At 32.1% G+C, this 24,662-nt stretch overlaps 1 protein-coding gene and 1 long non-coding RNA gene across 3 annotated transcripts in view; one reads left to right on the top strand and one right to left on the bottom strand.

The window, feature by feature from the left end:
* LOC142321994 (uncharacterized) overlaps positions 1 to 2,973 on the bottom strand; it is a 49,184-nt gene extending 46,211 nt beyond the window's left edge. For both annotated transcript variants that reach the window (XR_012755752.1, XR_012755751.1), the window contains exon 1: positions 2,847 to 2,973. This is a non-coding gene — a long non-coding RNA (uncharacterized LOC142321994). The remainder of the gene's footprint in view (positions 1 to 2,846) is intronic.
* Positions 2,974 to 3,748: 775 nt separating this feature from the next.
* Positions 3,749 to 24,662, top strand: part of TER94 (Transitional endoplasmic reticulum ATPase TER94) — a 48,582-nt gene continuing 27,668 nt past the window's right edge. The window contains exons 1-4 of the mRNA XM_075360561.1: positions 3,749 to 3,902; positions 15,928 to 16,033; positions 21,530 to 21,783; positions 23,283 to 23,475. Of these exons, the coding sequence (XP_075216676.1) occupies positions 3,886 to 3,902; positions 15,928 to 16,033; positions 21,530 to 21,783; positions 23,283 to 23,475 (570 nt within the window). The 5' untranslated portion in view covers positions 3,749 to 3,885. The remainder of the gene's footprint in view (positions 3,903 to 15,927; positions 16,034 to 21,529; positions 21,784 to 23,282; positions 23,476 to 24,662) is intronic.

Raw genomic sequence — 24,662 nt, 5'->3', positions numbered from 1 at the left:
TTGAGAGAAATTCATATACAGTTTGAAAATCATCTAATCTGGTAAGTGGTTTATAATGTTTTTTTTTTTCTTTTTTGGGGTGATGAACAAATATTCTGGCCCCTCAGATTGAAGTTCTATTTTTTATTTTCTTAGGCTTTGAACCTGAGTCCTGGAAATGCCACGGCACCTGCAGTTCTCTCTCCACACTTCTGTATAGTAATTAAATGCTTGTCATTTTTTAATTTTCCTACAGCTAAAGATTCTTTCTTCTTGAAATCATACATGTAGTTTACAATTTCACACCCCTGTCTTCAAAGTTTTTTTACCTTTCACAACAGACTTAAATTCAGGCATAACTATTCACATTTGAATGAACTACTTTAACAATTTTGAACAGTAAACCACAATAAAAATGTTTTACAAAATACTGTATCGCACATTAATTGACTATGTAACAAAATACACGACACATGCCACTAGAACCATACAGAGAGGTAGAACCACAGAACTGAACTTTATATACATAGAAAAGTAAAAGTGAACCAAAAATAAAATAAAATGTTTTGCATTTGAAACATGATGTCACTTTCTTAATAATGTAAACACACAAAAATACATTGCTGATTAAACAGCAGTTGCATCATGTTTATGCCACTAAGAAATAACTAATGATGGTGTGTCAATGTTTCAGAGAACAGTAGTAAAGCAGTGACATGTGCGCTGATCATCCACCCTCGCCATTACATGGTGGTTACTGTAAAACTTTTAAAAGAAATAAACAAAAGTAATTTCTGTGTTAAATTAATGACAAACAACTACTAACAATCTGTTTGGTTTTAAATCTATCATTAAAATAATTTTTAATTTTGGCTTTACTTAAACTTTAGAAAGGGTGATAAAGAATAATGCCTACACAAAAACATAATAATTTGTAAGAAATGTAAAAATTATTTAAATAAGGGAAATGTAGAGAAAAAATGTAGTTCAGGGTTTCTGGAGTACAGGAATATATAGATGCCAGGTTAACTAGAGACATCAATGAAAAAGTACACCAGTCCATTTTGAGACATTAGAGTATCAAATAAGACGCTGACTTACAATCACAATGCTTTTTTGCTGACTCATGAGCTACTATAAAATGAGATAGTATGTTTTCTTTACCTCAGTGTAGAGGGAAGTCTGTGGAAGTGTTCTTGAATTCTGCATGGAACTATAACTGCAGGAGGTAATAAAATGCAGTAAAAGAATTAAAGCAAAGAATTCTTGCTTGTAAGTAGTACATCAAATGGCTGTAACCAAAGGCACTTTTGTGATGACTGACCATTGAAAAATTAGTATGTTTGCTAATTAACCTTCTGCAATGAGTAATAAAGTATTATATGGATGATGGCAAATATATAGAAAAAATAAAATTTTATGTAGACTGTGGAATTTGTGATCTCTAAAACATTTTACAGGTTCCATTAAATTAGTTGAAAGAACCTTACATTAGAACCCACAGAGGAATGTAGTCTATAAAAAAATAAATAAAGGCTTGAACAAATAAATAATAATGCTAATTTATTAGTGAAAAAAAAAAACAAAAAGAAAGTGCTATTAGCACTTTAGAAGCTATTAGAAGGAAGTGCTATTAGAGCATTTTTGGTATGTAATTTTTAATATTAAAAAAAGGAAACATACAATATCTTTGAAGGCAGTTAAAAATTACATGAATTTGATAAGTTTATAAACCACTCAAATTATTTTGTTTTTACTTTACTGTCAAGAGTGGATTTAAAACAATTTTAAATATAGCATGGAAAAAATCAATATGTTGAACTACATTTTTAGATAGATTATAAAAGAAAGCTACCTATTGTAATGGGTACCATGATTCAACTTACAGAAAATTTTTACATATCTTCGCATTTCACATCCCCAGACCCCAAAACCACTGTCAGTACAAAAGTTTATATTATATATATATTTTACTTTATTGTGGACATGACAACTGTCATAATTTTGTGCCAATCACTTTCAAATTGATACATTTTTAACGACAGAAAATCTCGGTCAAGTTTGTTAACAGGCAAAATTATACCATGGAGATGGAAATGGGGTTTTTTTGAAAAAAAAACAAAATATTGCTATAACTTTCTTAAATAAAATATTGAATTCATTTAAAGTTATTCTTTCTATTCTTTGGATAAGGGCCTAAAACTTATCTAAGTAAAGGTTTTTGATATCACCAACCATTCAGCCAGGGGTTGGAAAAATGGGGTTTCTTAGACAAAAGAAATCATACCTCCCTTAATACAGTATCGAATCGGTTTAAAGTGGTCGTTAGTAATCTAAACATTACCTAAAACTATTTTTGATATGACCAACCCTTACGATGATCAAAATGCTGCTGTAATTTTAAGATGGGGCTTGTTGTATGCTAAACATGTGTTGCTTTTTTCAAATGCAACCTATCGTAGAGTAAATTTGAAGGGTTTCATAACTTTAAGGTGGAAATCTTTTTTATTCCCTACTTAGCACTGGTGAAATCTACCTCCGGCTTCCGTCGTGCCGAATAATTTTTTTTTGAAAACTTACTCGAGTCAACTTTTGAAAAAAAAAGATAAATATTAACATTTTCTAAATAAATTGAATTTAAGCTTCCAGGTTATTGCAATTAAATGTAAAACTAAAAAAAAAATATTATTCAGCTGTTAATATAAATTCTATTAATTTCTGAACAATATATTATTTTGCCACGTTGTTAATGGTGCAATTTTAAATTTTTGTAACAGATTGCAATCTACATTTAGTGATATTGATTCTGAATTAATAAACTAAATAAAATTCATTAAAAAACTATTTGAGATAATTCTCTTACTTACTTTTAATGAAAATTAATAACTTCATTAAAAGTAACAAATGAACGTATTTCATCATTCAAGAACCACGAACATTTTTTTTTACAAAATAATTAATCACTTTAAAGGTTAACTGAACAGCTGACTTTTATTAACAAATCTGTTTAGTGTCTGGAAATAATAATAATGGATGATATTCTTATTAAAGTTTTCTTGCGACCTATACTAAAAAATAATTAGTTGCTAAGAAAAAAGAAAACAATTAATATTATAAAAGAATTTCATAAAAGAGAGGATATGTCATATAACAAATTTTAACATACAATTGGAAACTGTGGTTTTAGTAGATGATAAACAAAAGTTTCATTTCAAAAACGAATTAAAAAAAAAACGATAAAAATTAAAATATTTTAAATATCTTATATTAAATTATTTAATGCATTAGGACAGTTTAAATTATAAGGAATTCAGTCCATAATGATCTTATCAAATGTAACCCCACAATATAAGATTAATGAATAACAAACCTTTAGTTTATTTTTTGCTCACTAGGTAGCCGTAAAATGCTAGATATCAAGCTAAACCATTAGAAGCGTTACGGTTTTTGGATTACTATTATTAGACCATTTTTTGGTCTCCTTTTTATTCTTTTTTGCGTAAATAATACAAATGACTAAAATATTAATAGAATTTATTTTACAAGTTAACAGTAAATTATTATCTCTTATCGCTTCTTATTTACATATTCATTTAAAAGAAATTATATATCCAATATTTTTGTAGATGTAAATAGAAAAATAATAAATGTGTGACTGATCACGCTAATAAAATTCAGATTCACAAATGAAGCGTTATTTTAATTAAGTTCTCAAATTTTATCCAGATCTCAGCAGATAAATTTTCTTTGTTTTACAACTCATCAATAAATTGGCAACGCCGAAATGTTAATACTTCACAGCAATATTTGCGGTGGTGCTCTGTGAATCCGGTCTTGCTTGTGATATAGTTCTGTTCTTTGTAATATAAGTTAAAGTTAAAAGTTTTATTTAATTTTAATCACATTATGGCAGAAGTCAAGAAGTAAGCGTTTTATTTATAATAACCTTGTATTTGTATGTATCATTTTTTGTTTTTTTTTTATGTGAATGTTCTAGCCTAGGCTGTGGGTCTCAAAATTTACATTGTCATCGCAATGGACGTACTTTCTTCCACAATTAAATTTACTTTTTTTTAGTTATTTAGGAACGTTTTTTGTATTTCTTACTTGTTTGTAATATTAACCGTAGGTACTTTATTACTAATCATTATTTATGTTGTGATAGTAGTTGTTTTCTGTTAGTAGTTATTGTACTGATAGGTGCAATTAAAGCTGCTGTGGCATTAAATTTAAATATAAATGCAATCTTCGAGAGGTTTAGTAATTTTTGTATTTGTTCTTGTCGTGAAATTCATGGCTGGTTAAGTTAACTTGTTTATTCTTTTGAATTTTTTAATGAAATTGTTATTCATAATCATGTGCAGTGCACATTTTTTTTTTTTAGGGATGTAACTAATGGTAAGAAATTTACGGTCAGTTTGGGAAAATATTTAAATCAGTCTTAGGTTATTCCCGTTTGTAAACCTCATTTTGAATTTGATGTTGTTTCTCTTAGTTAAAATTTTTTGGTTTTGTTCTGTGTGAAATTTGTTACAATTTCATCCAGTCTTTAATGATTTAATGCAATTTTTTACATTTTGCTCTACAGCATTGAAGTCTGATGAAATAAATTTCTGCTTGTCATGTAGACATGTAACATTTATTTATGATGCATAAATTTTGTAGATTCTTAAGAGTTAGTAGCAGGTTAATTAACAACTTAACAATAATCTTTAGTAACTATCGTACTATTTGTATCATTATATTGTGAGAGTTTTATTATTAATTTTATCTAATATTTAAAATGTAAATATTGCAGAACTAATACATTTGTACTCTCTTAATCATTTGCAAGTTATGAATAATAAGGTCAGTGTTTAAAATTTTTTTACATTCTATAATGAGTAAACATATTTTATCACCTCTTGAATTGATGTAACTTATTCTTTCAAAACTTTGTAGATTTTTAGTCATCTTCAAGTAGGCTATTGCTTGGTACATTAATAATGATATTTGGAAGTTGAAATTCAGATTTTGGACCAGTAAGATTTCATTTTATCTCATATGCAATCAATTTTCAAGTAGTAGTTCTTTTTATCCGACTACTTTGAAAATATTGGAAAGTTTGTATGAAATAGTCAGTGTAGATTTCTAATACTTAACGGACAGTAATTTGTTCTTAAGATAAAGAAAAGCTAACCCATTATGGTGATCCTTTTTAAAAATATTATTTTCTTAAGCTATTTTTATCTTATTTTGTTTGTTAATGATTATTTAGTTTTGTTGATTTAGACTTAAGAAATTCTTGGACACAAGAATATTTTTGGGGACATAAAAAGCTTAAGTTTTTTGGCAGTCTTGTGATTGATATTTTATCACCTAATGAAGTTTAAAAATAGATTGAAAATATCTGGCAAACAGAATTCTATTTGGTTCCCTTATATCATAGAGGTTTATTAATTACATTTTTTTATGTAATCTTACAATTTCATCTCACTTTTGCCTTTTAATATATCATCATTCTTGCTTATTAACTCATAAAATATCAATACTGTATTTTGTGATACATTTCTGTTAAATGAAGTTTTTGCAATGTGTAAATTTTTGTTGCATCATGTTTTTCAATTAAAAAGTTAACTTTTTAAAATACAGTTTTTATTCATTTTATGATTTTCTAAGTAAAATTCTAGATAATGTAAATTCAAAAATCAATAATCCTGGAATATGTTGTTATGATCACTAAGGTAATCATCAGTAAAGAAGAAAAAAGTGTTGCTCTATTGTAGTTATTAAGTTTACTATCTTGTTATAATAATAATGATGGATTTTTTTTTACTTGATGTTTGAGAAAGGAATTAGTCAATTATGACGTGTTTCACCTGACTTACATCCCTTGTAACTTATACAGTATTCTATAAAAAATTTGGCAATTCAGTACTGTACAAGTTCAGTTTACATTATTTTCAGATTGAAATGGTTGTTGTATACAATTATTGTCTCAGCTTACCAATCACTCAATTTAATATTTAAGGTTAATTAGATGAGGTTAGCGAGTGTTAGGTTATGTTTGCTAACTCATTTTATTTCAGTTTTATAATTTAATCTTGTTAACATTTCAGTACAATCTATCAATAACTGAAATTTCACACAAATTTCAATGAAGTATATTTAAGAATGAATAATAAACATTAGATATAGATTATACAAAGTAAAAATCGTAAATGCAAAGGTATCAATATAAATTTAAAACATTACCCTTGTGTTATGGGTGTATCTAATTTTTTGATAATCTGTTTTATTTTATTTTTTCAAAAACTACAATGAAGTGACACTTTTTTTAAAAACACTAAAAACAACACATATGCCAAGATTATTGACTTGAATGTATAATAATAGCAGTGATATTTATGTTATTTTATTTCTAATGTATGATGGCATATTAAAAATGTTAAAACTCTTTTCTTCTTTAAAATTAGGATTATACAGTTTGTTCTGTTGATTTTATGTGATTAGGGTTTTGAAGCTACTTCATATCTCATAACTTTGACTTACAGTAATAAATGACAGATAAAATGTAAGGTAACTTACAGTTTTTCCTTATAAGTGTTCAATATGAGCATATTTTGTGATGCACATATAGATAGGAGAGTTTATACTTAAACCAGTATGTCTGGAGTAATGGAAGGAACAGATCTTTCAATCTTGTGCCTCAGATCGACTAGATCAATAGGTAGCAGAGGTACATATACTAGATGCTTTATAAAACCCAAAAGAAAAAAAATTACTTGTTGCATTTTGATTGTGAAGTTAGTATGCACAGTGTGTGTAATCAGTAGGGGGGCATACTGGCAGTATTGCAGGAGAAATTATGAATGCGCTTTTGATTTTTAAGTCTGACCAGAAGCAAGGAGAATATTTAGAATAATATGAATGATGAGAATTATAAAAACTGGCTGGAAGCGAGGTAAATGCCAAACCTTTTACCTTGTTCACTTTTGGTAATTGACAGTGTTAGAATGGCTACTTAACAGACATATTCTATGCTCAACAGTTACATTAATTAAGTTATTAATTAGTGCTATTAATATCTCAACAAAATATTAAGGATTATGTTCATGAAGTATTTCAATTAAGTTTACCACCCTGAATTACAAAATATAATAAAAGAGATAATTGAGAAAAAAATTTCCCAACTGCTGGTTGAATATTGAAAGCAGTGCTGCAAAGATGCTTTAAAAATAGAAAAAAAATTGAAACAGCTAGAGTTCCCACAAGGAAATTATAAGGTTTGCAATAGCTAACAGTGATAGCAAAAGCAGTTAATAATAGTGTCAGTGAATCATGGTTGCGGACAATGATTGTACAGATAACAAGAATGTGATAGAGATTCTAAATTAGAAAAATATCAGCTTTAATCTTCCTGCTTTTTTTTTTTTTAAATAAGGATGAGTATTTAGGAAAGAAGTAAGGATGAAAGTTTTTAAAATAAAAATAAAAAAAAATCATTTTGGTGAATAATAAAGGGAAATGCACACACTTTTTATATATTTTTAAGTATTATTTCTTACTTCATGAGTATTATGTCTTTTCAAATGTTCTCGATCACTGTGCGCACAAATTGATTTTGAAAACCTAATATAATGTGTTGATAGAAATCTTGTGGTATGTTCTCAAACTCTTCAGTTATGCATTCTTTAAGATCATTTAGTATATTTGGATTTGTCAATACACAGTACCTTTTAAGTAATCCCATAGAAAGAAGTATAGAGAGAAAATGTCAGGAGAACAGGAGATGGCCAGTTCACATCTCAAAATCGTCAAATTATATGGCCTGTTAACAAATTATGCACAGCAGCAATGCTTTATAATTGCCCACAAAGCTATATAGGCTTTGTGGGTCTATCTTGCTGGAACTTCAAATTCTCATTTTATGGCATGTCGTTGATTCTGTAGCCCAATTATTGCTTAGAATGTCTGTGTATTGATCTGCATTTATTACTGTGTTTTCTTTTTGAATTTCAATCAAATAGACCCAGTTTTACAGACAACTAGACACACCAAACTTATAACTTTGGACTGTGCAGGGCCACTAAAGAAGCTTTTGAGATTTTTCAACTGCTAATTGGTGCAATTCTGCTTTCTAGCTGAACTTTAAGGGTGATTTTGAAATTTATTCACCAAGGCTTTGCCAATTTTAACCTTTTTTTTTATGTATGGTGGTTAATAAATTTTTTTATGTGAATTTTATTAGAATAAATTTAATTAGAATTATGTTAGAATAATTTGCTACTTACAAGCATTTATACATTACAAGCATTTATACATTACAAGCATTGAAATATTTAGAAGAATGTATTAGATGTACTCAGCTGATCTTGGTGGTGGAGAGTGGTAGCATTTCTGCCTTTAATCTGTAAGCTGCTAAGTTCAAATCCTATCAGGCTTGGCATTTTTAATATTTACAAAATTTAGTTAAATTAAATTTAACTATTGGAGGGGTCGGAGTGAGTACTACCCTGTTGTTGCTTGGACAATAAATAAAACTAATAGTTCTATATACATATTAATTCTATTTTCTAATTCATTCAAAACAGTTGATCATTCTAACAAAAACCTTGTTGTACACCAAGAGAACACAAAAATATATGCATTTTTTAACGTCTGTTAATGTAATGAGTATCTTTAAATTTTCTATCATAGTATTTTTTCAAGGCATTCTGTCATCAGGTTAAATGGCGGAAATAGCCTATCTTACAGTGAGTATTGCTAGAAAAAAAGCAGTCTGGGAAAGAATTAGCTCTCATTGATATTCATTTCCTTTATTGTGATTGTATGGTAACATTTTTTTTAGTTTCTTCTTTACAAAGTAAAAATAAAACAAAAGTGAAAGAGCTTCCTGCTTTTCTGTTAAAAAGATTTCCTCTATATATATATATATATATATTAAATGCATAAACACATGACCTTGTGAAGCGGTTGAGTTTTTAAATATTTTTCTGTTTTTATTTGGATCGTACATATGTATGTTTTATATAAGAAATAAAACTATGATTAACAAATTTTTGTGTTATGTATTTTTTTTTTATATATATATTTCTAAAACTATTGGTTTTGTTGTGTATTGGGATAACTTTCTGTTAAAGCTATATTTTCTTATCTCCTTAGAGTCTTTTTCAATAATTATGTTTTCATATGAAATTATAGTTTAGTTGTGGTACTATGAGATTAATTGCTTTGGTTTACTATGTTTCTGAGAATATAGTTACATCAGTAAAAAAAAATATCCAAAATGCCTGAAAAAAGTGTGGATACCAACATTACTAGTTCTTTTTTCTTTAAATTTTTGATATATTTTATACCAGTTTTTGTATTTTAGCCTTCATCATTGGATATATAGCAGAGTATTTCTCCTTTACTTTCACTTGTGTTAGATAAAACTACTAAAAGCCATGTTTTCAGATTAAAGGTAAAATTGGTCCATGAAAAATACAAACAAAAACACAGACAACATTGGATGGGCTGTGACGAAAAATAGACTTGCTATTTGCTAACACTGAAATATGAGTAAGAAGTGACTATGGTAACAATTAAAAGGATATTGTTTCATGTTTATGACCAGTAGGCTATGTAGGCTATGTTATTTCACAATTAGTAGTGGTGACATATATTTCATTAATGCTGCATCAATAATATTTTAACCATACTATATTAGTCTCTATCAAGGAAAGATTTTAATTGGTTACCATATGCTAAATTAAATATCCATCAAACAAAGCACTTTCTCAGTCTGCTTTAAATACACCCTCCGTATAAGAATTCGGCAAGAACAAGGCTGAGAGACGCCTTGAGGTTTTGAAGATGACCTCAGGTAAAGCCTATAATGGCTAGGTATGGAGGGGGTGGTGTGGCAACTGCAACTATCACTTGGTTGGTGTCTTACTCCCTCTTTTTTTAGGTAGAGTAACCCCATTTACAGGGCCGAAGCAGTGTTGGACTTGCTAACAGATTCTGCAAGCTGTTACAGAAAATGCGTATATATTCCTGCATACCACCAACTAAACCTCTACCCCTAGCAACCCCACCTCCTGGAAAACATCTAATAAAGCATTACTTCAGAAAGCGAAGGATAAGCACTCACACACTCATTTGGTCTCTACAAGCAAGCATCATCCAATAGCACACCTGACAGGTACTAAGATGTACCACACACATTTATACATTCATACAATCAAGTTAACACAAGATATGCGCACAACAATCATGAATACATGTCCAAAAGACATAACTTAATTAAATTTTCACAATCTCACCCAGAGTACACAATCACACACCAACCAAAACACACACACAAGAGTCAACTACTTACCCACACGACCGTCAGCCATAATCACTAAAAAACGTGAGCAACGCCCTCAGGCACCAGGAGCAGAGTGTCCATGACGTCACAGCACCAAAGTGACCCCCTCATGCTCAAGAAGGCCCCCAAGGCACTCAGCTGCAGATCTGTTCAACCCGGCACCCATCCGTGCCTCATTCCTGTGCAAGCCGCACCAATGTTTGCTGTCTCCTATGACTTTTTTCTGTGTTTCTAAGTTCTAAGATCCAGCATGCACTTCTGTGCACCCCGGAACCTCATACAACAGAAGACATGGTATGGAGTTTACTCCACATTGCAGGCCGGACAGCGGTTTGAATGGTCAAAAGTGAACCTAAAAAGATATGACCGGTAACCACCATGCCCGGCCAGGAATTGCGCAAGATTATAATCAATTGATCCATGACTCCTACCGCACCAACTCCTTATATTCCCAATCAGACGGTAAGTCCACCGACCTTTCTCTCTCACATCCCACCGTTCTTACCAAGTATTCATCAACTCTTGTAAATTGGTCACAATCAATCTCTTTTTCGAAGAAGGAAGCATCCTTAATTCTCTACGCTTCCTTCTGTGAGTAATTAGCAGGTCAATTGGCATAACACCCGTCAGCACCTCTGCAGCCTCTCTTGAGATCATAGCTGCCTAAATTTGGAGGCACCATCTCCTATGTAGCACAGCAAGTATTCCCATATACCTTTTATACCTCAGATCATCTGTCCAGATCTCTGCCCCATATAAGAGGGAAGAATATACCACACTTGATAACCTCCTCCTGAGTTCTCCAGCCCCCCCCCCCCCCGGGATTGGAGGTAAGATGGCAACCACACGCATTGTCCTCAGCACTCTCAAAACTTATCAGTTGTGAGAGAGTGCATCAATCTAGATGCCAAGATATTTAATAGGCATTCTTGAATCAACCCTCCAGTTCCAATAACAGTGTTCGACGTCTTTTCTTAGAGGTGATAAGAATTAGCTCCCATCTTTTCAGGGGCCATCTGAAGGCCAACCCCAACCATCCAAGTGCTGATCCTAGTATAAAAAGCCTGAATTTTGTTCACAATCTCTCTCTTTGTGGTAGCTCTGACTGCGAGTATTTTGTCATCTGCATAGCCGACCACAGCAGAGTACATCCTGACCAGTGCTTCAAATTTCACTTCCTCTGAAGTGAGAAATTTCAGATTGAAAATTTTTTGCTTCTGGAGGAAGCAGTGTACTTTGTATATTCATGCACAGTGGACTGAAGGACTTCATCATACACCGTATTCCATAAGGTCAGGCCAAGGATCAACCCCTGCGGCGCACCCCAATTAATAGTCCTTACCATCATGCCATTTTCCGCCATATATATCAATTACCTGTCTCTTAATCAAGACAATAATAATTTTAACAGATATGCAGGAACCTGCAGATTCCAGAGAGCATTTGCAATGGCGACGTGAGAAACGCAATTAAATGAGTTTCACCTCATGTCAGCATTATGTCCAGCTCCACCTACACACACATTTTACGTTCTGCAAGATACATCCGAGCCATGCCTATCACCTACTCCACCGCATCAAGGGCAGACCTGCCAACTTGAAAACCATATTGTCTCCCCTAGAAGTTGCTTGCATCTTCCACTGCACAAGCCAGCCTTTGCTGTAGCATATCCTCCATAATTTTCCCCAATGTATTAATCATTGCCAATGGATGATAAGACAATGGAAGCGCCAGATCACGTGCAGGTTTCGGCACCAATACAAGATGCTGTGTCTTCTACGCTTCAGGGAATAACCCTTCTCTCAGACAGTGTTATAAACGTCGAGAAATACATTATATATCTATATTAGCTTGGACTGCCAATTTAATCACAAGGTTCGGTAATGCATCAGGACCAAGGGCCTTTTCACGAGGGATGCACTCAATCGCCATGATCACTTCTTCCTTCGTGAACACTGGTAGATCCACTATCTCACCTGAGGTAGTCGTTGGAATCCTATCTCTGTGTAGAAGTAATTCATCAGTGATGTGCTCGGCTGCCTCCAAATTCATAGCAGTGGGTGCTCTAGGTTTCACAACATACTTAATAATCTTGTATCGACGATGCAGACCATGCATTAAAATCACCCTCAACTAATGCCGGGCGATGCACAGCTACATCCTCAGTAAATATTGCCAGAGCCTCCTTATCCAGATATTGCCAGATCCGTGCTTATGTTTAGCGACATACGCGTCGCCTATCTTTGTTCTTGCAAGCATATGTTAACACAGAGTCCCTTGTCAATAAAGGTGTACGTACCCAAATAGCAGAAGTTCCATCCAATGATACTATCCAGTCTGTTTGAGAGTAGGGTCGATAAGGCTCGGAGATGTGCCATATCAGCATCCATCTTCAAAACACTACGCACCAAAATGTCCTGTGCTGTGCCATAGTCGCATGGAATCAGCTTCACTGAAAGGTTGTTGATTCCCCAGCCCTTTTCTGGGTGGCGGTTTTCCTTTGCATTGCAACTCTCTGTGGGCATAAAGTAGCTCCAGTACGATATCCTTCCTTTTTGCATGTTAACACCTTGGTTTCTTTGCACACTCAGCAGCATGGTGCCTCTCTTCTCAACAATTAAAGCAGGTATTTTCCCTACTTTCTATGTGGCAGTTCCTCGCCACATGCCTGAGTTCAAAACAACGATAACACTTCAAAGGCACTCAACAATTTCATTCTTGACAGGACACCAGTCCAACTTCACTATTCCTTTCTGGGTGACATTCGCAGCCACAACTGCAGGGACTGAGTCTCCCCAAAGCCGTTTCTAAAGGACAATTGTATTTCATCTAAATAGACTGGCTGCCATCCTTCTTTCTTTTTCCTGTTTAGCCTCTGGTAACTACCGTTTAGATAATTCTTCAGAGGATGATATGTATGAGTGTAAATGAAGTGTAGTCTTGTACATTCTCAGTTCGACCATTCCTGAGATGTGTGGTTAATTGAAACCCAACCACCAAAGAACACCGGTATCCACGATCTAGTATTCAAATCCGTGTAAAAATAACTGGCTTTACTAGGACTTGAACGCTGTAACTCTCGACTTCTAAATCAGCTGATGATTTGGGAAGACACGTTAACCACTAGACCAACCCGGTGGGTTAGCTGGCTGCCAACCTGCCCAGTCCCTGACGTACATCTTCAGAGGTGGCGTCTTGCTCCAAATCACGTATCTGCAGTTAGTAGAGATGTTTTCCTCTTGGAGAGTCGTGAAGACCATTCTCTTAAACTCACCCACCGCAGTTCTGTCTTTCTTTACTTCATATTGTCACTAGGTTTATGTATTGAATATATCTCAGACGTAGCTGGTAGTGCCACCTCTTGTTTTAATGGATCTCTGCAAGTCTGCATATGTTGTGGTCAGAGCTGCCTTAATGACAAGTATCCTCTGTCTTGTGTAGTTGGTCGGCAGGGTCTCACTTTTCCAGCCTGTGGGAGTCTGCCAGCAGCTATGAGCATATGCTATGTCTGCTCAGATTTCCTCCCCCTCCCACTCCAATATTTTCCTCGCACATATTGCGGTATTCCGCCCATACACCACAGTCTGCATCGATCCCAGGCATCCACCATTATTTGTTCTTACCTTATTGATGGCGTCAACTAGTTATTGCGCCAGGTTGCTACCACTACCAAAGTCTACAAAAATTATGTGGAAGTTGTTCTTCACTGTCATCGTGTCATCAGGAGAGCCACCAACAAGTCTGGCCTCCAAAGTGGCAATCAGGACTGTCCAAGAGATGTCCCCAGGGTAGCATGTTGGATCCTTTGCTGTGGGTGGTAGAGTTTGACTGTCTTCTGTGGCTGAGGTTACCCAGCAGTTGTAGCATCATGGCTTTTGTTGATGGGCTCACCCTGGTTGAAGGATGCTCATGGAGGGAGATTGAATACAGAGGCAACCAGGTTTGTAGGATACTTAAGAGCTATGGGTTCATCAACATAAGATGATGTTCATCATGGAGAAGACCATGATGATGCTCCTCAAAGGCCGTTTGGCAGTGAAGCAGCAAGCCTATGTATCGATATTAAACCAGCGTATAAAATATGTTCAAGTTCAAAAGTACCTTGGGGTGTTTCTTGATGGAAATTGGAATTTAAGAGGCGCCTTCAGTATGTCATGGAGAAGGCCTGTAGTTCAGTCAGTTTGACTTACAACATTTTTTGTTTGGTACAAAACACTTTGTTATAAATTCCATACTTAATATAATGATTATCTGAATTAATTTTTTTTTTTCCAATTTTCTTTAATTTCACCTTACTTTTGTGAAGTGTGTAAAGTGTTTGGCCCATATGTTGTACCAGCAATCCAAACTACAAATAAATTCAGAAGCCTGATTGAGGATCAAGAGGTATTAAATGTAATGTTTGATTCATTGCTGCAGTGGAGTGCTGTGTTTGCATATGTAAACCCATTTCATACCAGAGATTACTATTTCAGGAGAGTGATATGATGGGTGGTTAGAGTAGCTGCTTTAATTTTTATTAAATAAATAAAAGATAATTAGTCTTAATAATGCATTGGTATATAAGAATTTGAAAAAAAGATACAAAACTATACCATTTTCTCCTGCTAACCAATCAATCAAATGTGTTAGAAACTCTTCAGATGAGGGTTTAGATAAAAGTTTTGAACAGCAGATTTTGAAAATATGTTGACTGAACAGTTTATATAGTTTTTAGCAATTTGGCTTCTAGATTAGGTAATCTTGGGTTTAATTCCCACCAAGAATTGTTATTTTTATATCACTAAATACACAAGTCAACAGTCATAGTAATAAGATCAAATCTAAAAAAATAAGTGGAATGTACTACTTAGTTCCACAAAAAAAAAAAAAAAAGATTTAGGTAGAATATTGGTAAAGGATTCTAAAAACAATATTTTATTTGAAATAATAATTTATTAAAAAAAATATTAAAATAAATTTGAAGTGACATGATCTAAACATCTTGGTTATTTAAAATATATATTTATTAAATTTAGGAAAATTACCAGAAAAAATAACATTTTGTGAAAAAATTAATCATTTTTAAGAAAAAGTAACTTCATTTTGTTTGTTTATCACCCTAATTCTTAATAACATGATAAGGCAAGAGTGTTGATTACACTCTTGCCTTTGTACAATGATTCTGGCTGAAAATGTCTTAAGGTTTTTCTATTTTCAAGATACACTTTACTGTTGTGTTGCTAAATATGTTTAATGAATGTAATCTGTTAAAGTTCTGTTCAAAAATAGTCTTGTCAAAACAGGAAAATTATCAGTTTCAGTAAATTCTGTTTATAAAAGGTTATACTTTTTATTATTGTCATTGAAACTTGCCATTTTAAGAAATAATATCTACTTGCTGCAATCTGATTTATACAAATAAATTTTTGGAGGTTTATATTCATAAATTTAAGTGTTGTCTAGGGTACAGAGCAATATCATCATTATATTTAGGCGATTGTTAAATATATCTCGGAGAAATTGATTTCATTGTAGGTACTTTACACAGTATTTCTAATATTAATAAAAAAATTTATAAAAATTATTATAACAATTATAAATGTATTATAACAATTTTTTTCTTTTGTTAGTCCTGAAGATCTGGCTACTGCTATTTTGAAGAAGAAAGATCGTCCAAACAGACTTCTTGTTGAGGAAGCTGTTAATGATGATAATTCAGTTGTTGCACTATCACAGGTAAGTAAATACCTTTAAAATCATGAATAAATTTAATTTCTTGGTGGAACAACTTTGCTTGTATTATGAGTTTGTTAATTACGGTAAAAATTGGAACTAGATCTGATAATAGTGATTACACCAGTTTCTTTGCTGGAGATTTATTATATATTTGAAAATAATTGTTGTACATATTTGTTGTTGCAAATACAGTTAGTGTTCCAAAAATTACAATTTCAAAAAAATATACATTTTTTTCAAGTATGTAGTGTTTGGTTTTAAGAGAGTAATGGTTTATTAACCTAATATTATTAATTGTTGAGTCTAAAGAGAATTTCTGTGAAGTGAAATTTAGATTATTAATAACATTTGTTATGCTATAATTGTCACCAATTTCAGTGTAAAAGAAGATAATTAAATATTTACAACTAGTCAATATTAGTATTGAGAAATGATATGTAAAAACTTTTCCATTAAACATTTTTCATTTAAATCTTATTGTAAACAATTTTGAATTTGATTTTCCTCATCCTGTTCACTCCAGGCTACTTCTATGATAATAGCACCTTTGGGGCTACAGAATTTTATCTTGCGATGGCCAGATGTTGATGTTTTGATATCTGTGTAAAAATAAAGTAAATAAATAAGGTATTTATTACTTTTCAAGCCACTAATGAAATAATAAGACTTCCCCTTAAGTAAGTAATATATGTTTCACTTAGATTTAATTAATTTTTTGAAGCTTTACTATCTATATGTATATATATTAAATGGTCACAATTGAAAGTTTGATAAAACATATAATTGAACATTATGGAACTTCACAAAATTTAACCTTTCACTTTATAAAAGTCTAAATGTAAATAAATCCAATTGTCAAAACAGCACACTACCTTCTGGATTTAATTCAGTCTACTCTTAAACACGGTAGTCAGTTCAAAATACCTCTAACTTTCTTTCTATTGTTTATCGAGGATTTCAATAGTTTCAACCTTCTTTGGAGAACACAGACCATTTTACAAAAATCCATGCATAAATGGGTACCATAAGTTTTTAGTCTATACTAGACACACTTATGAACATTACCTTTTATATATATAAAAGAAGAAAGTCTGTTTGTATATTTGTTTGTTTTGTAAATATCTCGATACCAAAGCGGGTATAGTTTTTGCAAAAAAAAATTATTTTCATATAACTAATATATTTTCTGAATATTAGCCAAATTGGTTCATAAATACAGTTTTTCTAAATATCTCAATCCCAGTGCCAATTTTTCCCATCTAGCAGGTCAATTTTTTGCAGAGGTATTCTTTTCCATGTAAGTAACCCATATTCTGAATGTGAGCCAAATTGGTCCAATACAATTTTTTTTAAATATCTCAACCCCAGCACCACATATTGAATCCAAACTAATTCAGAACCTTCGCGGGCATGCACACAACTCACCAAAGTTTCATCGCATTCGGATGAATGGTATAGGAACGGTTACTGGACAAACAAACTATTCACTTATATATATATTTATATAGGTAAGATCAAAAAGAGTAGGACTGAATTTCTATAGCCCGAACGGAGCGGTGAAGGGGGGGGTCAGACCACCTGAGCGTGGAAGTGGGGGGAGCCTTCCGAAGAGACCGATATTTTTTCCAGTTGTCTGCGGGCAAGCGGAGAGTAAGCTCGTTGATTTCCGTGAACCTCTGTTAAGAAGTGTCGTCGCGATCCGAGATTGATAAAAATCTCGAGCAGCGCTATGCCATCAAATTCTGCATCAAACTCGGGGAAAACTGCGACCAAGGACGCCTACGGGAATGCTGCCATGAGCTGCTCAACAGTGTTCGAGTGGCATAAGCTATTCCGGGAGAGGCGGGAGCTCATCGAAGGCGACCAGCGCGTCGGTCGCCCGTCAACTTCAAGGATTGATGAAAATGTGCCCAAAGTTCGTACCCTCTGGATGACAGACTGTGAATACCAGTTTTTACATGAATGTGCTCAACAGATTGCACAAACGCGTTCTCCGTGTGCGGCCAGACATCGCCGATTCTTGGAAGCTTCACCACGACAACGCGTCGTGCCACACGGCGCTGTTGCTGAGGGAGTTTCTGGCCAAGCACAGGTTTGCCACATTGCCTCACCCCTCTACAGTCCAGATCTGGCACCGCCGGATTTCTTCCTCTTTCCTTGGCTCAAGCGGGACCTCAAGGGAAATCGATACACCTTCATAGATGTCCAAGAGGCTGTGACGGCATCTCTGAATGGGATCCCGGAAAGCGAGTTCCAGAAGGCTTATGCGCAGTGGGAATCATGTTATATGCGATGTGTCGAAGCACAAGGTGCTATTTCGAGGACTACTAATGATTTGTACCGATTAGTTCAATAAAAAAGTTAAAATTAATTCAGTCCTACTACTTTTTGATCCTACCCTGTATATATATGTAGATTACTTTTCTTTAATCACCAAAGTTCATCATCTTTTTTGGACTTCTACTAAATTATCTTACAGAATTATATGTATATTTATATATTAATAGTATATATTGTACACGGGTCATAAAAAAATTAACACACCAATGACATGTGGAGGGGAAAACTACTTGTGTAGTCTGTTGTGTGAAGTCAACAATGTTAGTGTGAGTCTGTGCTATGCAAGTAGTTGGCTGTCACTGTTTCAATACATGTATTATCTATTCATGTTTTATTTTCAATACCCATGTAAGTATGGGTGTGCCATTGTTGATTGAATGTTAGAGATCCAGTGTGCAGTTAAGATATTTGTTATCTGAAGAAGAAATATCTGTTAACATTTTTCACTGAATAAATACTTAATACAGTGTGAATTGCATGAATAAGTCAAGTTTTACATTTGTGTAATAAAATTTAAAAGGGTAGAAAAAATGTTGTTAAAGCACATTCCAGTAGAGCAAATGATTCTCGATGATTGTCAAGTTACAGAAGAAATAATACATAAATGATGTGTGGATTGGTGCTGTGCAAAGATTATTCATGATGATTACCTTAAGTTACCTTATGATTACCTTACACAAAGATTATTCATGATGATTACTTTACGGTTAACTTATGAATACCTTACACAGGGATCATTCAAAAATAGATTACCAGTAGTAGATAGTTGATAATAATTTAACCTTTTGCTAGACCTTTAATAGTAATAGTTTAATTGCAGACCTTTTGCTGGTCTTTGTGCTCCAAGACTCAATCAAGCAGTAGTCTGACACTTCATTTATAGATCATACATGAAGCCCCAGTTTTCATCCCCAGTTAAAACTGTTTGTAAAAAATTCAGGTCATTATCATCAATTTCAAGAAAGTCTTAAGCGCAAAAAAAACGCACCCTTGTTTTTATTCTTCGGTCAAGAAATGTGGAACGAAAAAAGAGCACACTTTTCAGCGGTTCATTTTTTCTAGAATTGTAATACCACATCTTTACCGATGTTTAACTGTTCTGCTGTAGCTCAAAGGAGAAGATGAGATTGTTTGAGCAGGAGCACACGCACTTTTGCAATGTTTTTGTTGTGAACAGCTGTTGACGGCCACCCACTTCATTCGTCATCATCCAACGACTCCCTACCATCGTTAAACTACTTCCACCACGTGTATGTTGTAATACGAGATGCGGCTTTAATGCCGAATGTTTCTGTCATAGAATAGGTTTCAATGAAAGATTTTTGAATTCAAACACAATATTGTATCGCACTTCTCTGTTTCCACATAGCAAGCTCGCACAAGGTCACATGAACAATGTTTGTGGCTGAATATAACTTGAGACTGGAGCGACGAAACGTGATGAAATTTTGTACACACACTTCAGACATTGTAATACATAGTTCCTTGTTTGTCCAAGAGATGGCACTACTTTTTATCAACTACAAAAATGTAGTTCGGGAAGTTTTCAGAACTACTGTGTACAGTATAACTAAAATCTTGACATAATCATGAAGCTAAGCTTCATGAGATGTGGATATACCATTACAAACCAGAAACAAAACAACAGAGTAGAGTGTGGAAACACTCCAGCCACAAGAGATTCGAATAAGCAGCTTTCTGCTCGTAAAGTGCATAGTCTTCTCAGACAGAAAGGATCCTATACTTTGTGATTGTCAACGGTGGTAATTATTTAGCATTGCTGGAAAAAGATTTGAAATCAGCTATTCAGACTAAATGACTTGGTCTGTTGAGAAGAGGCATGATTATTTAACACAACAGTATTCACTCCCATGTCGCAAAACAAACAAGATACGATTAACAATTAGCCAGAGAAGCCTTATTAAATACAGCATAGAATCCTGTTTTGGTTAGCCAGAGTACTACCATTTTTTTTAGTGTGCTAGAATCTGCTGTACATGGAAGACAATTTCAAAATAAAAAATTTGCAAGGTTGATTTCGAGCCTTGCAAATATGATTCTGAGGTCAACCCAAATAATTTTTGGTAATTGAATAAAAACCTTGCAAGATTGACTAAATTCATTTGAAAGAGGAAGATTTTGTTAAAAAATAATATAAATATCAAAATTTGACTTATTTGGTAGTAGTAATCTAAAAAAACTATTACCAATACTATCTACTACTGGTAGTCTATTTTTGAATGATTCTTGTATTATTTACCTCTACAACATACATAAAAATTGGGTGATTTTTTTTTTTAGATAATTGAAAAGCTCCTGTGAGCTTTTTATTCAGTCAGAAAAATTATGTAGGTTAACCTAGGAATCACAAATTTTTGATTTTTAATGTTAAAATATTTTCAGAATATTTTAAGTTCTTGTTAAAAATTATTTTCTGTTTCATGTCTTATAAATTAATAGTAAAATAATATAATTTCTTTATAAATGGTCTCTTTATGTGAAATAATTAATTTTTTCTCTAGCCCAATATTTTGGGGAAAATAAGATTCTAGTGTTATTCTTTAAATTACATTTTTTCTTTTTCTTTTTGTTAATCTGTGTTGATTCATCTCCCAAGCAATGCAGTCTTCATGGATCTACCTTTGAATCCTTATACTACACCTTATTCTTCAAACTTGATGCAGTATCTCACTACCAGTTTTTCTTAGAACCTGTTGTATTTAGCTGTTTGTGGCAATGTTCTTTGATTATTCAATGATGTTATCATATCAGTTAACTATTTATTCAGTATCCGTAGGGCATGAAATGAGAAAAATTAAATTTCCTGTTTATGTTAAAATTGTTGTATTGTGCATATTGACTACATATATGTAAAAAAACAGTTGAAAGAATTAATTAAATATTATTAATTGAACTTGTGAATTATTTTTTTTTAAGTAAACATTTTAATTAAATTTTGATTGATTAATACAATTATCATTAAGAAATATATATTGCTTGTTAACATAGTTATAAATTCTGAGTTTTTTCTTTTAATTAGCAAAATATGGTAGTAAGATATCACATAGAAGATTGCTATTTGAAGTGAATAAATTTAAAAGATTATGTGTCTGTTTGAATTTAATCACTATGATTGATTTTTTAAATTAATTTTAGGTTAAAATGGACGAATTGCAGCTGTTCAGAGGTGATACAGTATTATTGAAAGGTAAAAGAAGGAAAGAAACAGTTTGCATTGTGTTGTCTGATGATACTTGCCCAGATGAAAAGATTAGAATGAATCGTGTTGTTAGAAAAAATTTACGTGTCCGTTTATCAGATGTTGTTTCAGTTCAGCCTTGTCCTGATGTTAAGTATGGTAAACGTATCCATGTATTACCACTTGATGATACCGTAGAAGGTTTAACTGGGTATGTAGATGTATATTCTATTTTTTAATTGTTACTAAATATATTTTACCATGATTATTTAACTAACACTTACCGCAATGTAAGTGGTCCATTATGTGTTTAAATTATTGGTTTATTCTAAATTGAATGTAACTGCAGTTTGGAGTTTTATTTTTATACATAACAATTGGTAGAATCATGCATTTACATTTTGATATTGTTCTAATATGTACACTATTCTACTGTGATATCAGTACACTAATATAGTTGTTTAAATAGTCTAATTTAAAATATCCTCTTATTTTTTTTACTGCTGCATTTTGGGTTCTTTAGTCATATCCTATGATTTAATTACATTCCAAAGAAAAAAGATAAAAGTAATAATTAGGTTGTTCATTCAACTTTAGTTATTAGTAAAATCTTTTTATATACATAAAAATAAAATTATAGTGATAAAAAGTAAAATAAAATACAGTGACCACATATGTATATTAATTTTATCATATATCAGTAGTTCTATAAAGCTGCAAGAACCAACTTAATAAGTTATTGTTAAAATTTTGGTCACTGTGTTTCACTTAATGAGATAATCTTATTAAGATTTAAAGTAGAATTATTGAATTATTGCCAAACTAATTAGTTTGACAGTTTATTGTAAGGTATGTAGCATTAAATTATGTGGTGTAATATTTACACAATTGCTTTAGTTTAATGTTAAGTTCTGATGCCTACAAGTTTCTTTAATTTTATCTCTGGTGTCTATATTGTGTAAGATGTTAATATCTTCAAGGGATTTTATTTACCTATTTTTTAAGAGTAGCTTCACACATTAAATAACAAACTGTAAACTGAAAGTAACAAACTGCAAACTGAAGCACTAAACTAAAATTTTCTTTTTACTATAGTAGTAGGTATTTTGATAAAATAAGTTTATAGAATGAAGTCATCATACTGTAAAATAAAAAAATTAAAATAATCAATATCGTAGGAAATTTTATTTCCTATTTGATAACATAGTAAAGAAAAATTATCATGAAAAAATACATAGTGTACAGAGAACAAAGTGAGAGCATGTAATTGATTAGTCATCACACACACATTTTTTTAAATTATAAATGTTGTTTGAGTGTGTTACAAATAACAAAATTCACTTATGAACACACTAAAATAGTGTGGTACATTAAGCAACTTATGTAAACTGACAGTAATGTAATATGGCTTTCAAATCTGTGGATTTATCATCAGTAATAAAATACTTATCATAATGTATTACCATTATTACATGTAAAAACTGATTGTTGCTGTGATAATGATATGTAACTGGTTAGTATGTTTTCAGTGGCCATCTCTCCAGTGAATTTACTAGTAGAGACCTTAATTCATGAAATTATAAATCATGGTCATAGTTTGATGACTCACTGTTCATTGAGGTTATTTTTTGTCATTCTTTTGCAACCAATTTTTAATGGTTACTGTGAAAAATATTGTATCAATAACCTACCTTTAATATTTGTTTTCAGAAATCTATTTGAAGTTTATCTTAAACCATATTTCTTAGAAGCCTACAGACCAATACATAAGGATGATGCCTTCATTGTTCGTGGTGGTATGAGGGCTGTAGAGTTCAAAGTAGTAGAGACTGACCCATCACCATATTGTATAGTAGCTCCTGATACAGTAATTCATTGTGAAGGAGATCCAATTAAACGTGAAGTAAGTTTATTATTTTATTTTAGTCTTAGTTGGTTATATTTTACTGATTGAAGATGAAGGTTTTTTTTAAGGTATTACTTTTGAGTTATTGCTAATATTTATACACAAGTGTCCCGGGGGGTGTTGGCCAAACTTAAGCGACTGATTCAGGTCATTAGAGTAAACAAAAAAGACCATGTGGACAAATGCACTACCTCACTTCATTTTCCTCTGTCTGCCATTTTGTGTTTTTTCAATAAAAATTTATATCTTAAGGTATGGATTGAGATATGATAATCAAAGTTGGTGAACATGCATCTAACAATATCTTCTATAAAAATCAATAATTAAAATTTTTTATCCTTGAAAATTCCAAAATGGCAACTATTAAAAATTTTTTTAGTCATTAATTGCTTCGTAAGTATTAGTTTTATCAAATTATGCTTTAATAGATAAAATGTTTCGCCTTTTATTGTGAACAAATGACAACCTCATTTGTTTAATTTAAGAATAATAAAAATTATTATCTTATATATAAATATGTACTAAAGCTAGGTAATCAAAATTTGGGGCAGTAAACAAATGCATGCAATGGTCATGTGATATTGTTTGGTGTGTTGCCTACTTTTAAGGACCTTTATTAATTTTACCCTAAGTTGCCTGTAGGCACTTAAAAAAATTCTGATTAGATATTATTTTTAAATGTTAATGAAAATGTTTAAATTGAAATATGTAAACAAAATGCCATATTTGTTACTTTCCAACACAGTTTTCTTATTTGCTTCTTATGAAGGTTTTTATTAAAAGTATTTTTCTGTTTGATAGTAATGTGGTGATGTCTATAGAACTTTTATTTTATTTTTTCAAGTTTCATCATGTAAAACTTCAATCTGTATACTATATTATAAAAACAATATGAAAAATTTTAAAAGTTGGTGACAGTTTAACTACAAATTACTTGGTTATTTTAAGTAAAATATTCAAAATTTGAACTAAAACAATTAGCACAAGGTAAACCCAACTAAGCTGTCTTATATGGCAATAATTTATGATGTTTTAGATTAAACATCATAAATATACCTAGATGCAAGCATAAATCGTAACAGCCCTCACATGAACTGTTTATTTATATGGTGTCATACAATCAAATGACTAAATTAGTGCTAATAGAATTTGGCTATTACTGTTTTCTGGAGTTTGCATGCATA

This window comes from Lycorma delicatula, chromosome 3, assembly GCF_047948215.1.
Source record: "Lycorma delicatula isolate Av1 chromosome 3, ASM4794821v1, whole genome shotgun sequence".
Taxonomy (NCBI): domain Eukaryota; kingdom Metazoa; phylum Arthropoda; class Insecta; order Hemiptera; family Fulgoridae; genus Lycorma; species Lycorma delicatula.
The sequence above is the reverse complement of the archived record's forward strand: the minus strand, read 5'-3'. Positions and strand labels throughout refer to the sequence as shown.